The 18,879-nt window shown below is 35.6% G+C and overlaps 1 protein-coding gene across 1 annotated transcript in view; it reads right to left on the reverse strand.

The window, feature by feature from the left end:
• Nucleotides 1-18,879, reverse strand: part of LOC149785554 (uncharacterized) — a 198,141-nt gene that overhangs the window by 127,764 nt on the left and 51,498 nt on the right. Inside the window, exons 13-14 of the mRNA XM_089979355.1 lie at nt 14,662-14,908; nt 11,752-11,923 (exon numbers count right to left, since the gene is read on the reverse strand). Of these exons, the coding sequence (XP_089835481.1) occupies nt 11,752-11,923; nt 14,662-14,908 (419 nt within the window). The remainder of the gene's footprint in view (nt 1-11,751; nt 11,924-14,661; nt 14,909-18,879) is intronic.

The raw sequence follows: 18,879 nt of genomic DNA on the forward strand, positions 1-18,879 counted from the left end.
TGCCAGTGGTCTTATCGTGGATATACTGTATTTTAAAATATTCTGATGATAGGTCATTCTCTACTGAATTCACTGAAAATGCAAGTTTACATTCAAAAGGTGCATTAAAATGACACAGTATGAAAATAAATGGCTAATGATATTGGGATCTGATCATAAATAATTTATACAAATTAATGAATCAACAAGGAGAATGGCAGAAATTTGGCATAGAAAAGCAGATGTGGACAGGTCATTTACACATAGCCATCAAAGGGTGTGAAAAATTTCAGGTCATAGGTTAACTAGTATTTGCAAAACCATGCTGAAATGGTTGACTCTTGAAATATTAACCAACAGACAATACAGAAATTTCACCCAGACCTTTCCACCTTGTTACCAATAGGTTCCTTCCTTGCCTGTTGGTGAAATTTATTAGAGAATGGTCAGAAATTTGAACTGTCTTTATCTGGATAGTGTGTATCTATCTAGTAGTGTTTTACAGCACCATAACACTATGGTAGCCATATGGTGCCAAGTAAATGTAAAGTTCAAAAAAATATAAAATGAATAGTACAAAAATTTAGAAAAGATAAACCCTTCCAAATCAATGTAAACTTACAAGACAAGATGTAAAGTATAAGATGTTAAAATTCTGTAAAATGCATACAAAATAACAAAATAAAAATAACACATAGAATCTTTAACACAAATAGAAAAAATTTCTTCCATAAACTTCTGAAATAAAAGATTTTCTCAGGCGGTATTCATGTTACTTCTACATACAGTTCATTTCACAATACGTCTGTCTCATGGGTGAAAATCGATATACTCAACAAGAATGTGTTTCAGTGTTAGTGGACACATTTTTTTAAAATGTAGAATGCACAAGCCCAAGATTTCTTTTTTAGTGGGGCATCATCAAAAAATTCTTATCACATAAAACATCTACCTCACAGGGTGAAAGTCAATATAGTCAACAAGACTGCATTTCATTGTCATTAGACACTGACAACGTATGCATTCTAGTAAATTTTCACCCTTTAGGATATATTCTTAAGTCAGGAGTGTGTCCTGTGCAACAGTGGCACAACACCACCTAATTCTTGTGAATAGTTCTGTAAGGGGGGTGTCAATCTCCTATAAAAGGTTTTGATGCTCTGAAGCAAACAAGCAGAACTTTTTAAGAACACAGAACATAACAATTAATACACAGCCATTTAATCTTACATGGCTGATTTAGTGTTTGATACAGATGTTAAATTCTGTATTGAATATTCTATATTGCACACTTAAAAATTCCATATTGCACACCCATCATCATCATCATCATCATCATCAGTCTCATGACCTAGTGTGGTCACTGAGGCACTGTGCTGCTGAACATCTGACCAGTTCCCTCCACTTGTCTCGATCAAGTGCCAATGCCTGTGTCTCTGCAAAACTTTTCCTGGTCCATTCTGTGACGTTGTCAGTCCACTTTTTTCTCTGTCTACCTCTCCTTCTGCCACCCTGGATGCTGCCCTGCAGGACTGTTGTGGATAGACTGTTGGCTCTAGTGACATGGCCATACCATTTCAGCTTTCTTTTTGATGGTGGTGAGGAGGTCCTCATATTGGCCTACTTCGTGCCTGATGGTGTTATGCACTTCTTCATTTGTGATGTGGTCCATGTAAGAGATGCCAAGGATGGTTCTGTAGCATCTAATTTCAAGTGACTGGATTCTTCATTGTAATTCTGCTGTCAGGGTCCATGCCTCACATGAGTACAAAAAGACTGAGATGACTAGAGCTTGCAATAGTCTGATTTTAGTTTTCAGAGAGATATTCTTGTCCCTCCAGATGGGTCTTAGCTTTGACATAGGTGCCATTGTTTGTGCTGCTCTTGACAAAATTTCTGCTCTTGATCCCTCTTCAGTGATTATGGAACCAAGATATTTGAACTGGCTCACTGTTTCCAGTTCATGTCCTCTGACTTTAATCTTGGCTGAGATTTGTTTGCCACTATTTGTCATCAGTTTTGTCTTCTCAGCACTTATCTCCATGTCAAATCTGGAAGATGTTTCATCCAGGTTCTTCACTAAGGTGGCTAGCTCGTCTTCACTGCCTGCCAGCCCATCAATGTCGTCTGCAAAGTGGAGGTTGGTGATATTATGCCCTCCAATGCTGACTGTCCCACAGTGGTTTTTCAGGGCTTCGCTCATGATGCACTCTAAGTAGATGTTGAAAAGCATGGGTGACAGGAGACAGCCTTGATGCACTCCCACTGTTGTCTGGAACCAGTCCTCCACAGCACCTTGGGCAATTACTGCACTGGTAGCCTTGTCGTACAACTGCTTGATGGTATTGGTTAACTTCTGACCCATGTTATACTTCTTCATTGTGGCCCACAATGCCTCATGCCACACTCTGTCAAAGGCCTTTTTGAAATCTATGAACACATGATAGATGTCTTGTTGGTGTTGCGAGTACTTTTCGCACAGAACCCTGAGATTGAATATTTGTTCTGTTGTGCTTCTTCCACTCCGGAACCCGGCCTGTTCTTCAGCGATTATTTCTTCTGCTTGTGGTTTCAGTCTGTTCAAGATGATCTTCAGCATTACCTTACTAGCATGGCTGATCAAACTGATAGTTCTGTAATTTTGGCACAGCTGGAGATTGCCTTTTTTGGGAAGTGTTGTAATCAGTGACTGGGTCCATTGCGTTGGCCATTCACCTGTCTGCCAGATCTTGTTGCAGATTTTTGTTAGTAGCTCTTTCACTCATTCTCCCCCATTCTTGACAAGTTCAGCTGGGATGTTGTCTACTCCAGCTGCCTTCCCATTCTTAAGTGCTCCTATTGCTGACTCCACCTCTTCTTTAAGAATGGGGAAGTCATCATCATTTGAGGATTTTGGAACTTCAAGCACCTCTGGGTCTCCTGTGGACTGATGGTTGTAGAGTTCTTTGCAATACTCAGTCCATCTTTCTGCAATGTCACTCTCTTCTGTGAGGCATTTTCCATTTTTGTCTTGAATGGTGCTGACTCTCGGTTGTTTCTATCTGGTGAGGTCTTTCACAATTTGGAATGCCTTTTTGCAGTTATTCTTTATCAGACTATTCTCCATTTCTGTGCACTTTTGTCCAATCCAATTTTCTTTTGCTTTGCTCAGGTTTTTTCTGATATTCTTGTTTATTTCTCGGTACTTCAATGCCCCTGTTGTGTGTTTGGTGTTTTTTAGTTCTCTTCGGGCATCACACAACTTCAGAATCTCTTCTGTAACCCAGGGTTTTTTCTTCGGGCGATGAAGGCCAATGATGTCCTTGGCAGTTGCTGTCATGACTGTGTTGAAAGAGTCATCTCATTGACATCACCATTCATCACAAGGAGTGGAGCAAATTTTCCTCCAATTGTGGCTTGGAATGCCTTGCAGATGTTAGGGTCCTTCAGTTGTTCAAGGCTGAATTTGAGCCTGATGTCCTTTGGCTTGTTAATTTTCTTAAGCCTCACTCAGAAGTTCATAATCATGAGGTCGTGTGTTCATAATCACGAGGTCGTGATCACTCCCAACATCAGCACCTGGGAATGTCCTTGTTTTTGCTCTACTGATGCCAGATCGGTAACGGTTTTGAACCAGTATATAGTCGATCTGGTTGTGATGGGTTCCATTTGGTAAGTGCCATGTCCAGCATCGTGAAGCTTTATGTTGCACACCCAGTCTAGAACTACTTTTACAACTTTAAATATTCAATAATAGTCCACTTATAAAATATTAGGAATGATTTATTGGCATACATTTTAAATTATTCAAAAAAGTCATATTTGTAGTTTTAGGAAATGCAGCCATATTGGGTGAAAATGGTCACTTTTGCCACTGGGGATAATGATAGGGTACCAAGTAGTAATGAGAAGTTTATGTGCATTTCATGGTGTCTAGGCCAAGAAATTAGAGTTTGTTCAAGTGGCCAACAATATGTTTGACAATGAGTTCTCTGATGAAGATGGTGTGTAAAATGACATCAAATATATGAGAGAGAGAGAGAGAGAGAGATTACAGACAGCAGCAGTTGTTTTGATTTAGACTCAGATGCAGAAGAATTACATATTGTTGAGAATTATTTCAAGACTGGGGCACATGGAGGACACTATATGTTTTCATTTAAAATTATTGTGACTGTTCAAGTAGAAAGTAATGAGAAGAAAACAGAACAATATTACAATATTATTTAGAATTTTCTTGTAAAAATATATCCATGTGAATTTTTAAAAATCTAGATGACATTTTAGAAAAAGAATGATTTTATGATTTCTTAAAATGTATGCTTCAATTATCACTTTAAGTTCAATGTATCAATAACATTTTGTATTAAATGAAAACAGAAAATGAGGGTTTGAATGTACAAGTAAATTAATATACAAACTATAATACATTTAGTTACTGTTAGGATGTGAAATTTGTCCTGAAATTTGCATGGAAGTAGAGTACGTCAATTCAGATAATACAGTCTAAGAAAAGGGGTCTCTTACTGGTCCAAAACCTATTTCATTTGAGAAGTAAGGAACAAATCCACTTGCCTGTGGTTGCAGATGACCTATACAAAATTTTTAAACTTCAAAGCTTAAGACTAAATCCATATTTGCAATGCAGATAGACCAATGATGCAACTGCACAGCATGTATAGGCCTGTTCGATAATGGCTGTCATGTCCCTTGACTTATTAATTCCCCTAATTTACCCATGATGCAATGCTCTTCTGGTGAGCAAATCTATATGTTGTGATGGAGGCCAACAAAGTGAAGAATTAAAGATATCCAACAGTATATAGTGTGTGTATGTATCTTATTAATCACATCTTCATTTTATATCAATGTATAAGGTTCTCATCAGTCTAAACTGATCTATGCCAATAAAAATGTGTTAAAATGCAAAATTAATTTAAATTTTGTTTTTTAAATCAGTATCACATGCGAATTTACCAATTTTCATATCTTTGCAACATACCTCTACCCAAGCCGTTTTGCAATGGTATCACATATTTCGATGCTAATACCATAGAAATCAAGCTATACAACAGTATATAATATATGCAGATATGTTATTTATTACTTCTTCATTTGTCTGTCCATTCGCTTAATGCTTTCTTATACAAACATTACCAATCTTCATATCCTTGCTACACGCCTCTACCCATGCCATTTTGCAAAGTTGCCACATATTTCGATGCTAATACTATAGATGTGAAGCACAGAGTCCAAGTTATACAACAGTATATAATATGTGTATGTATCTTATTAAGTACATCATCATTTGTCTGTCTGTGCACTTAATGCATTCATACATAAATGCTATTTGCCTAGGCTGAAAAGTCATACCAATCGCAAACAACCAATGATTTGGACAATTCTGATATCAACTGATAAGTTTCCCATCACTCTAAAGCCATCTGTGGCAATATAAATTTGTACAAATGCAAAATAAAAAAGTTTGTATTTTTTTTTTATCTGTCCATGCACCTTCACATACGAATGCTACCAATCTTCATAACCTTGATACATGCATACATGCATGCCATTTTGGGATGGTGTCACATATCTCAATGCTAATACTATGGATGTGAAGCAAAAAATTAACGCATTCCTATACAAACGTTTTCTGTATAGGCAAATAAGTCATACCAATTGTATATAACCACTGATTATGACAAATTTTATTTCAATTTATATGGTTCTCATCACTCTAAATCGATTTATGCCAATAGAAATGTGCAAATATGCAAAAATATATTTGGTATTTTTTACTCAGTGTCGCTTAGGGTTAGCAACTTTAGCGATCTACCATATCCATGCTATGTGCCTCTACCCTTGCCTTGTTGCCATACATTTCAATGCTAATACTATAGATTTCAAGTGTAGAATTCAAGCTATCCAACAGTATATAATATGTGTATGTATCTTATTAAATACATCTTCATATGTCTGTCCCTGTGTCTAATACCTTCCTATGCAAATGTTTTCCATATAGGCAAATAGGTCATACCGTTCATAAACAGCCAATGACTTTGATAAATTTGATATCAATTTATTTTATATGTTTCTCATCAGCCTAAATCAATCTATCCCAAAACAAATGTGTGAAAATACAAAATAAAATAGTTGGTATTTTTTTTACTCAATACCGCTTAAGGTTATTGACTTTACTGATCTATAGATCCATGCCATTTGCCTCTACCCGTCGTTTTGCGATGGCACCACACATTTCAATGCTAATAGTTTAGATTTTAAGCATTGAATTCAAGTTATCCAACAGTATATAATGTGTGTATTATCTTATTAAATACATCTTCATTTGTTCGTCTGTGCCTAATGCCTTCCTGTAGAAACATCTTCTGTATAGGCAAGTAAGTCATACCTATCGTATAGAACCACCGATTATGACAAATTTGATATCAATTTATATGTTCCTCATCACTCTTGATCAATCTATGCCAAAAGAAATGTGTAAAACTGCAAAATAAAAATGTTGGTATTTTTAACGCAGCATCGCTTAGGGTTAGCGACTAGCTAGCTGATACATCCATAACATGAATATTGCTCACTGGAAATAGGGATTGTAAATTCACACACACAGAGTTTCTGATTTCAATGTACCAAAGAGCTCTTCAAGGGAGCCTATCGTCAGAGGCAGTAACAACACTTATCAAATAGGTGTATTTAGGCCTTGCACCAGTTATGTACAGGAGGGACATTTCATAAAATAACAAATGCCTAATTCAGTTTTTAAAATGTAAGCATTAAAAAAATTAAAAGAATGTGTGAATAAAAAGGAGATAAAATACAAACACAAATGCACATAAGTGTTTTATTCTGAGATGGAGGAAAGAACTCATTTGACATGGCATAGGAGCCTAACATCTCAGCATGACAACCTCAACATTTCCATGCTGTATCAACCTCATTCTGTTATGTATATTTGATTTAATTATATCTGATTTAATATATATTTATTTCAATTTAATTGTTTGTCAGTTTTAAAAAAAAAATATTTTTCATTACAATTGTAATGTAAATTTATTCACTAGAGATGATATGGTTCTTGTCAGGATTTTCCCAGTATTATGTATATTTAATTTAATATTTAGTTGGTATTATTTTCATTTTTTCCTAATGTTTATATGGTATGTTCATCTGTATCTTATACCTGACCTTTTCTAAAATCAAGTTAATGGTGCACCTGATCTGTGGCACACATTTTGTAAACAATACAAAGCTAATATTTTTCAAAAAGAACAAATTAAATATTCAGATTATCATTAATAGCAATGGAGTTAAATATAGTCTTCATTCTGATGTTAGAAATGTCCAGAATGGAAAATTCCTATTAAGTGACAGAATATTTTCAGACAATGGTAATTGTGACCTAGGTCAAGTAAAGGGGTATATAATCTTGTTAACTTGATAAATTACTCGTTCTTGCCTTAACAGCTGAAGCAGAATAAGTCTTACTGTTGTGATAAATTTTTAGTTTGGGTGGAATTATTTATTCAAATTATTATTCAACTGAATTGCAAAGTGCTCCATAATACTCTTGGATAAAAAAGATTAATTTGGAATTAACAAATGTGGTACTAGCAGCTGCCTCGATTGGCACTCAGCATTAAGAGGATAGTGTTAGGACTGGTTGGCCTGGTGTCAGGCTAACATGACCGGGTGGGACATCATGCTACATGTCTGGCATGATGCCCCCATGCTAGACATCACAATAAACTGACACACTGGAGACATAGTAATGATATGACCAAACGTTTTAAAGCTATGTTAAAAGCTAAATCTATCTATATCTCTCTCTCTCTCTCTCTCTCACACACACACACACACACACAAAGTGAATTCAGATAAGGACATTTTGGACTATATTACAGTATTGTGAAACATCAAAAGACTGTTAATACATTGCCACAATCCAGGCCACTGGTATATTAGCACACTGAAGACTACATGCACATCAACACATTCAATATTGGATTTTATTTGTAATACTACTGGAATTCAATTGGAAGTTTGAACATTTGGACTTGTGATAGAACTTTTAAGACTATTTGAAATTTAATTCACAATACTTTAAGCTACTTTTAAATTTTCCCTTTGTATTCTAGGAAAATAAATTATTTGTTGAATTTTACTAAATTCATTGGTTTTTGCTCTTTTCTGCTATTGAATTTAAGACCGTAGAGTTGTAACACTGGGTTCTCCCTCCACCAGTTATACTGGTGCCATGTATAGCCTATAATATGTTAAAAAATGGTGTTAAGCCCACAACAACAACATATATTTTAGAAGAGTCCCTCAAATGGTTTGGTTTGGTTTTGTGGGGTTTAAAGTAATTTTTCAGCACATGATAGGTTAAGCATGGCAGTCAATATATTTAGAGGAGGAGGAACCTGGGACAACCCTTGGACAAACCACTGACCCATGGGTAACTAAATTTTAGAGAAGTAATGATAACAAGATTTTTAAGATGGTTGCCATGGTGGTCATATTGCATATCATATTGGTACCATTTCCATTTAGGATCAACTAAGTATCATAAAAAAATCTTCTGTTGAAAGCACAATGCCAGTCAGCTAGGAGAAGTAGCCATAACCTTTATTCAAGATGACCTCTGTAGCAGTCATATTGGAGGTCAGATTGGCACCATTTGTATTTACAACCAAACAGACATCTGCAAACTCCATGATACAATCTTTCAGAAGTAGTGATAACAAGATTTTCAAGATTGCCAATGTGGTGGCCATATTATTAAATGCCTGAGCATGGTAATTTTGGAGGAAACAGACATCACAGAAGTTTTTCATAAAAAAAAAAAAACAACAACCTATGTTCATATAATCAGTCATTCAAGAGTTGTTGTTGCCATTTTTCAGCATATAATAGGCTATACATGGACACCAGTATTAATGGTGGAGGATGAATCCGGGAAAACCCCTGGAAAGAACCACCGACCCATGAGAAGCTACTGGCAAACTTTCTCACATACCCACATTGGCTGAATCTGAGACTTGAACCCACGCAGACAGAGGTGAGATGGCAGTGATCCATAACGGAGAGCACTTCAGACCACTCAAGACCCCATTCATTCAAGAGTAGTGATAACAAGATTTTCAAGATGGCTCTTGGTGGCCACTTAGGACATTAAGAACCGTTTTATTTTAGGAGTAACAAGACATTTTCATTAGTCTTTTAGTTTAAAAAAATGACCATCCATTCAGAAGGAATAGCAAATATATGATTTTCAAGAAGGCCGAAGTGGCAACCATACTGGCTGTCCAAACAGCTTCATTTTCATTTAGGACAACTAGAGGAAAGTATATATAAAGTTTTATGGCTATCTTCCAAGGACTTTAGAAGAAGTAGTGATAAACTGTGACAGCAAATTAAAAGATGATGGATGACAGACAAAAGACTCTGCCATAAGCTCTCCTGGTCTATGTCCAATAGAATTAAACATGGGTTTGCTGAGCAGTTTAAATAGCCTACCAAAAGTATTATAATAGGTTATTTAGCTTTCATAAAAACATTTATCCATTTAATTTATGAATACTGCATATCTTCTTCTCTGCAATGCATGTACCCCACAAATTTTGCATCGGGGGGTAGGTAATAAATGTGGACAGTAAAATACTTGCTTCATTGGCTCAGTTACCATCTTAAATCGATGCATATTAAATGGAAAATATATATGTAGTGCAAACAGAGAAGGCATATACAATATTTTATTTTATTGAGAGAACCACAGATTGGTACATATAAGTGCATACTGTTTATATATACATATCTAACTGTAAAGCATGAATAGAGAGTATCAACACCATGTACTCAGCCGCAAATCTCATCAGATACATTGAATCCACAATACGAGTAATTCCACCAAAAATATGCAAACACACATATTTAAAATATTTAATTATTTTGTCACAGGTCATATAGGTCTGAATTCAGTGGATAAACATGGCACAATCATGTAACGAATGATGAAGCACATTTACTTTTTAGTACGTCCTAAGCTGGTAAAAGTTAGATTGCATTTTAAGCCACTTTTGGTAGCATTCGTAAGCATACACTTTCACCCTACAAAAAGGAAACTTTCACAGCACAGTAAACATGTTCCAATCACATTGGAAAATAAAAAAAATTCATCAGATTCCATTGCTTTTATTTAAGTTTGGTACCAACTAAATTCTTTGAAGAAAAGTTCTTTGTTTTTATTGAAGACTGTAGTCAGCTTTCTTTGATGAAAGGTGCATGCATTATTGAAGTCACCGCTAAAGGACAGCATTGGAGAACCAAACAAATGCCCATTTCTTATTGTGGCGGCAACATCAAATAATGTATTGCATGATTAAGACTGAATTTTTTTCCACTTGCCAAGTACGTTTTCATAACAGTCAGCGGTTAATAAGTAATGTTTTCTTTGAAATTTTAGCAAACTATTTTACCTGGGTACATTTTTAAAAAAGGAATTGGACATCATTTGGTTGATTGTAGCTACCATTCCTCCTTGCCTATTGAACAGACCAACAAGTAAGTTTTTTTTTTTATCTTAAACATTTTAGGTAGCAGAGTGATACTGCCTTCCATGCATGTGTCGGAAATTTAACAAAGGGTCAACAGACAATAGATAAGCAGGTGTTCTGGTCTGATGACTGGATTAGTACAAAAAATGTGAGTGTTCTGAAGGATTTAATTCTGAGTGAAAAGAAGAGGCATTTTACTTACCATCCACATACAAATGACAGTCTTTGTAAATATATTAATTACTAGTGAGCGGCCAAAAATCCGACAAAAGATAGATTACGAGATAATGCCTCATCTGGTTGAACTCTGCTACCAGTAATGTCAACAACAAAAAAAGCTAATATCTCATAACATACAGTACTCATGCTCTATGTCAACATAAGTAGATTATGATATAACAATGCACTGTTAAGATGGTTTGTCAATATGGACAAAGAAATTGACAATGTAACAATAGATAAATTTCAGTGCATTTTATATCAAGTTTGCAGCTTCCTTTCATGGGGCCTCTGAATTTCTCCACTCCAAACCAATGGTTTTATATATAAGTTTAAACAGCCAACAATGTCGCCAATAAAAAAAATCGCCAGACGGTATATTTTGCTGCCAATAAAGAAAATAAAATTGCAGTTGGCGACACCCTATGTGATCCCGGAGTAAACTCTGCACACATTATTTTTCGTACTTTTAAGAAGAAAAACTATTTTTTTGTGTACAAGAAAAATACATATAAAATTTCAGGAGCCATGCCATGATAAGTCTTGTATCATTCATGTGTGATTTCTCCCCCAAAAATGACAATAAACTTTTTTAAGTTTTTTTCATACTTTTAAGAAAGAATTGTTTTCGTGCATGAGAAAAATACATATATAAAATTTTGGGAGCCATGCCACGACTGTTATATCCAAATTCGTGTTATAATGGAACGTGCTATAGCAGGGTCACGCTGTACCTAGTAAAGTCACTGGGGTATAAAAGCAAGTCAATGTGGGCCTACATTTGCTCGTACTGAATATTTCTCTTTAAGACTATACTAACTACAACAGTGTCAGAGAAACTCTGTGCAATGCATATAACATTGACAAAGAATAAAAACACTGCCATCTATGCTTTGTAGGAAAGAAGACATGTTGCTGATGACAGTATTACAGTGAGGTAATAATACCAATGCCTCAGTACCTGTCATGCAGGGAAGTTAAAAAATCTAGTTAGGAAACTCACTGCAATCTGAGTATCTGTATATCATACTGACGAATGTTTGACTCTGGGTCATGGAACCCTCGCCATTGTAGATCTACTGTGGATTTTGAGGCGCTAAAATGTACATCTTTAAATTCTGTCCAATTTCCATCTATCACCTCACCAACCTCAGGCCTTGTCAAGTCCACAATAACTGCAAAAAAAAAATTAAGTTTTTTTCTTCTTCCTTTTGGTAGGCAATTTTTATTGTCCTTTCCTTTTAAAACTGCTGAAATTTGAATAAGTATTATTATAACAATGAATCTAGCGAAAATAAACAACTATATAAAGGATTAATTCAGATATCAATGACCTTGACCCTCAGTAAAGGTGTGTGGTTTTGAACTAAACATGATGTGCAGAAACCAATATCTACTTATTGGATACATCCTAGATGTTACGTATATCTATAATTTTTTGTAGCTAAGACTTGACAGTTTTCTTATTCTTAATTCTTGTGCTCTTGTTGTAACATCAAGTCTACTGATTATTTTTGATATTATTTGAGAGGAAAGACAATTGTTTGGAATATTCAGTGGAAATACAAAGTGCTCATCTGACTATAATATTATTTTGAAACTACTGTGAATTATTCAAAAGAATTCTAGACAATGCTATTTTGATACATCAGGACTGTTGGCAGACCAGTATATTCTTGGATCTGAAATTTTATATGGAACATTTCATTCTTGTGGACTTAACATAACTTTTTCAGGAACATTTCGGATTCAGAAATCCTGTTCATGACATTGAATTAAAATGAGTTTCAGTAGCAAAAGGCATGGAAAAGTGAGCTTAGAAAACTTGCTTACAGAAGGGAGACAGAGTTTCAATTTAGAATTTTGAAGGTTTATGCATTGTACAATGATCACACAGGTTCCTAAATTTTTGAAGTCAGAATGTAAAACATACATTTCCAAACAAAGTCATTAAACAAAACATAAAAAAAAATATACAACTGTATTGGACAAGAAAAAGATATACTAAGGAAAAAATTTAGAAGGTTATTCTATTATAGTACTGCTGAGTTTAATTTAACAAAGCTACACTGATTATATTATTTTTCAATATATTTTCAAGGAAAAATAAAATTCTTCATTAATATGATTTAAATTTCAGTGAAATTTCAGTAAAATTTCTCTGAAATTCACTGAAATGTCCTTATTTCACCAAAATAAAGGTATTTCACAAAATTTCATTGAGATTTTGCCAAACACTATCAGTGAAATTTTGACATTGAGATTTCACTGAAATTTCAGTGAGATTTTCCAAACATTTCTAAAAATATCAGTGAGATTTTGTGATTGTGATTTTTAATCACTGTAGTTTTACTGAAAAAAATATCTGTAACTGTACTTCAGTGATATAAAAAAAACTAACCTTCATTTCATTTCAATATATTTTTTCCTTCTTTCACATTTTGAACAGCAACAGTACTTCAGTGATATAAAAAAACTAACCTTCATTTCATTTCAAAATGATTGTTTTTCCTTCTTTCACATTTTGAACAATTTTCAGTAAAACTTGTACATGTATTTCCCATTTCCGATATCTCTAATTTTATTGTTCATTTTTTAAAAATATTTTTTACACATTTTTTTGACGTTTCCTTTATTTACAATTTGATTTTGGTTTAACTGCTCACAGACGACAAGATTATTTATCATTTTAAAGTAGAATTCCACTCTTCTCCTGACGTGAATTGGATTTTCCTCAATATGGACTGTTTTCTTTTGTGTCTCTGATCTAGTTTTCAAATAATGGTCTATTTGGTCCCATTCCACAATGATCCTTGTAATAAGAATAGTATTTGTTCTGTACATTATTTAACATATGATCACTGTAAAGAACTTTCTAATTTGTCAAAAGTTTGTACTTGCCCAAAGTTTCTTTGTGGAATGGAAATTGTTTTGTTTTCTTTTTCTTCAAGTCAAATAACTATCAGCATGGACTTTTCAACTCCAAGACTGACAAGCTTTTCTTTCTACTTAAGTGCAAGTCATCAACAACATTTGGTCTAGGCAAGCGACGTTGGTTGATTGGTTGTTTTGGGTTTCTTTGCCATTTTTCAGCTCATGATAGGCTATACATGGCAGCCAGTATACTTGAAGGAGGAAGAACTGAGAGAACCCTTAGAAGAACTACCAACCAATGGAAAGCTATTGGTAAGCTTTACCACATACCCACTTTGGCAGAGAATGAGACTTGAACCCATGCAGACAGAGATGAGATGTCAGTGATTGTAAAGACATGTGCCTTAAACCACTTGGCCACTAAGGGTCCTGGCAAGTGATGTTGAAGTAATGTTATTTTAAACAAACCATTTTCTTCTTTCCATTACAATGACCTTTACATCTGATCTTTTTGATCCCAAATTTAAAAGGCTTACTTTGTACCCCAAATGGAACTCTTCCACACAGTTTGGAAGCTACACACCATGGACAACTGAAATTATGCAGAAACATTTTCTTTTTCCAGTCCGAGTAACTTTGACCCTTTGACCACAAGATTCATAGGTGTCTTCCTTACTCAAGTGCAAGCCATCAACAAAGTCTGGCATCAGTAGATTGTGCAGAAACCGAATTGTAACAGACAGATGGATGCACAACATCACAACACAATGGGCTCAGCCTTTTCATACAAGGATACAAAATTAAAAGTGTATGTCTTTTTTAATTTTCCACCCAACAAATTGTTTTATTAAATGAAGCCTCTTGCACAACAATGAATTAAAGTGATTTGCTCTAATATAGTATGAGTATTGCATAATTCTTCAACTAATGATTAATTTAATAATATAATAATCTAATTTAGAATAAACCAATTGCATTTTAAGATATTCCTTTTGTACATAAATTGCATTAAAATAAAAATTATTTAGTCAGGCCTCACCTCCATCTGATACAGCAGAAACATTTCTCTGTTTAATGGCCCTGTTGTATGCCCATACAACTGTGAAGTACTTGTGTCCATGCTGAAGTTGTTTGTCATCTTGTAAAGCAAGGCAAGTCTCATGTACGTATGGCTCCACCATTGTGAGGTTTGCAATGTCTGTTTGGCCTGGATTTGTTCCAACACCAATGGCATATTTACCAATACCAGATTCAGGGTCAAAGAAGTTCAGCCAGTTAGTGCAGATCTGGAAAAGAGATGGAACAATACAAAGGTAGTGACAGTTCTTCAATACTGAGTCTCTGAGGACACATGGCAGTAAGTAAAAACATCAAGGTCAAAGAATAACTTCTTTTATTCTATAATTTTTTTTTCTTGCAAGATTAACATGATTATTCTATAGAAAATATTTTATTTATTAGACCCTGGTGCAGCATACAATATATACAGCAAGTGCTCACAATAACATTGTCATGAAAGTGTATTGTGATAAAGGTGAACTTACCTTATACTCAGGTATATATTAGGCACTAATGTCGTATACAACATATAGTTATCTCCCACTAAAAATGTGGTAATGGGAGTCATAAAAATGTAGCATGGTAAAGGTGAGATTGTTTTATACTGGAGTGTATATTAGGTCCTACTGTAGCATACAACATAACACAGTTATCCTTCATTGTAACATTGTTCAGGAAAGTCATGTTGTTGTTATTGGTTCTAACATTTTTTCATAACATGATAGGCTATACATGGAGGAAGAACCTGTGGAAACCCTGGAAGAACCACCAACCTATGGGAAGCTACTGGCAAGCTTTCTCTTACACCCACATTGGCTTAATCCAAAACTTAAAACCACAAGGAAAGGAGAGAGCTGTCAGCAATCTGTAAAGGTGAGCACCTTAAACCACTTGTCACCCAATGACTTCTGGGAAGTCATGAAAGCATACTGTGATATAAGTAAGTCTGCATTATACTGGGTGTAACAGTGTGAATTTTGAAAAGGATAATTACTGCACAATGCAATTTTGTTGCGGTCAATGTGGCATGTAAGAATTAACATTGATGTTTGGGTTAGGCCTGCAATAAATCACTAGCCTGTGATGGGGCTGATGTTCCTGCTGGGGCATGATTGATTTTAATTGAGATAATGGTTTGAGACATGGAGAAGTGAGGTTAATAAGTAGCATGAAAATGACAAAGTGGAGATAATTCAGAGACAATTTGTGCCATTTGAAGTAAGTGTCATAAAATTAAATTTTCCAGAAAAAACTTTTAAGGAAATGCAGTTACTCAAACCCTAGATGTGGATTAATTTTTGATTAGATAAGTTTAATCCTGATTGGCTAAGCTAACTATGGGGTTTGTGTTTCCTGGATGAAACTCAATATTTAAGTATTCTTCTTCAAAAGCTGTTAGTACAATAGTCCAAGTTTTTCTGCAGAATGGGAAGTCTTGATCCTGAGATTAGTAGAAAGTACTTTCTTGTTAAATTTTCCAGGAGACAGGGGACTGTAGGTTGAGAACGTAGAACTTAAAAGTACAAAGAGAATTGACTACATAGAAAAGAGTGAGTCTCAAGAAGGCACAAGGAAACAACTATGTATAGGCACAATTCAGTGGCCAAAGACAGCAGACAACCAAGTTACAGTTGATGAATCAAAAGAGGCTGGAGAGAGAGAGAGAAAAAAAGGAATATGGCAACTCTGACCTGTCACCAACATTGACTCTGAAAGGACCAGAAGCAACCAGGTTATGCAGGTACGCTGAGCAAATGAGTTTGATCATTCGCTTGATTCAGTGATGAAAATGTAGATTTTTGTGGGGAGTAAAACTAATTTTAATTATGCAATACTTATCCATAGCTATTGTTCGGCTTCTTATTTGTGCTGAAAAAAAACACACTGTCTGTCCGTTTTATGTGCATACCTCCTTCCTTACAGTAAAGAATTGTTAGTATAATGATAATAATGATAATAATAAAGATGAGGACTTTGTATAGCACCTGATCTTTAGATGCTCTAAGCGCTTTACAACATTAGACAACACCTATAAGATAAAAAACATATAATGATATGATTACAAAAACAAACACCATGAAATTAGAAAACATTAAAAAACATGCTGAGAATATTTAAGGTAGGAAACATTATTAGGTCAAGTTTGTTCTTGCAGTCGAAATAAGTGAGTTTTGAGAGCACTCTTGAATGGGATCACTGTTGTCTTTGTGTCTAACTTCAGTGGGCAATTCATTCCACATATCTGGGCCCTGGTATGCAAAAGAACACTGTCCATATGACTTTGTTTTCATAGTGGGAATAATGAGTATACGATTGTCAGAAGAGGAGCGTAAGTATCTTGCTGGTGTGTACACATGGGTGAGGTCAGATAGTTATGTTGGACTAGAGTCCGTCAGTGAAACATAGCACAGAGAACAAATTTTGTGTTTGATTCTGGATCGAATGGATAGCCAGTGTAAGGTACAGAGCAGTGGGGAGGTGTGCTCCGATTGTGGTACTCTAAGTATGATCCGAGCAGCTGTGTTTTGAACTTTTTGAAGTTTCTGGAGCAGATATTGAGATGAACCAGACAGAATTGAGTCACAGTAGTCCAGTCTTGAAAGTACTAAAGAGCACACAAGTGTTTTAGTGGCATCAACTGAAAGATATTTGCGAATCGAGCTGATGCATCTCAGCTCAAGATATGCAGTCTTGCATATGTTCATGACATGTTGGTGCAATGTGAGAGTACTGTCCAGAGTAACACCTAGGTTTCGTACTGATTGTTGGAAATTTAATGTTGGTGTTGCTGATATTTATTGTTTGAAGTAAAGGATGTAAATGAAAAAGTCATGCAATTCATCATACAACTCACCTTGTCTTTGGTATGTTATGTGCAAAAGAAGCAAAACTAGCTCATCTTTTTCATAGCTGGCAGCTACATCAGGATATCAGAGTGGGGTGGGAGGAGAGCATTTGACAATAGCTATGAGTAAGTATTGCATAATTGAAATTAATTTTATCCCTAAAAAAAACCCAACATTTTAGTAGCAGCCATAGCTTACCCGCAGCTACTGCTAAGCTGAATTTGTCAGCAAGGACTGTTGGTTGATGCTCCATTAAACTGATAACAAAACAGAAAATGGAAAGGACTAAGCATTGGTGGAAAGGTCCACGTTCTGGAATTGTGTTATTTCTCAAGGCCAGATATTGCACCATAATGATGGGACCCTGAGAAAAAAATGCCTGCACTTTGTTGTGAAAATGAGCCGAAGGAGGAAAAGGTAGTATTGGAACGCCAAAATGCTGCCTTTATGATGTCCTCCAAGGAAGAGTGATGAATGCAGGCCCACGAGGTAGCAATAATGTGAATCTCTTGGGCTTTAAGTTTCATCTAGGAAAGGTCTTGATCAGTAAGAGATCTGTATGCTCTTTTGATTGTGGTGACAATCTATTGTGAAATAGTGCAGTGAAATAGTGGCAACTGAAATATATATGGAGCAATTGTGAGGGAGGAAAAGATGCTTCCTAGCCTTTCATTTTCCTAAGGAATCAGTCGAAGGATGGGAAGGTGTAAGTGAACAGCCGATCCAAATAAATGCATCCACTGCCCATGCTCCTTAATCTGGGATAGGAGAAACATAAGATGGAAGTTTGTTGTTGAGCCTGGTTGCAAATAGATCCACCAGGGCCTTCCCAACATTGAAAAACAGACTCTGTAAGAGAGTGCTGAAGAGTCCATTCTGTCAGTATGCTTCTGCCAGTTCTGGAGAGACTGTCCACCAAAACATTCTTCTTGCCCGGAATATGCCAAACTTTAAGCAATATGTTCTCTGATATGGCCCAGTGCAGGAGGTTCTAGACTTCCACACAAAGAGAAGAAGCATGTGTGCCACCATTACATTGGAGATAAGCTATGATGGATGTGTTGTCAGAGAGATACATCAACTCCTCACTCTGTCAATGCACCTCTTTGCAATGCTAGGCATATAGCCTTCATTCATTATGTAGAAGAATGATTTAGATGGGGTTCAAAGACCCCAAAGAATTATGCCCTTTAGTTCTAAATGAGCATCCCAACAGAAATCTGATGCATTGGCAAACAGATAGGAGTGGGGTTTGGGTGCATGCATGGGGACTCCAACTATGAATCTGTCCAAAATCATCCATCACTGCAAATGGTGATGAAATGCTGGTCCTAGAAAGATCAGCGTTTATA

This window comes from Sinohyriopsis cumingii, chromosome 13 (assembly GCF_028554795.1).
Source record: "Sinohyriopsis cumingii isolate HCF-2022 chromosome 13, ASM2855479v2, whole genome shotgun sequence".
Taxonomy (NCBI): domain Eukaryota; kingdom Metazoa; phylum Mollusca; class Bivalvia; order Unionida; family Unionidae; genus Sinohyriopsis; species Sinohyriopsis cumingii.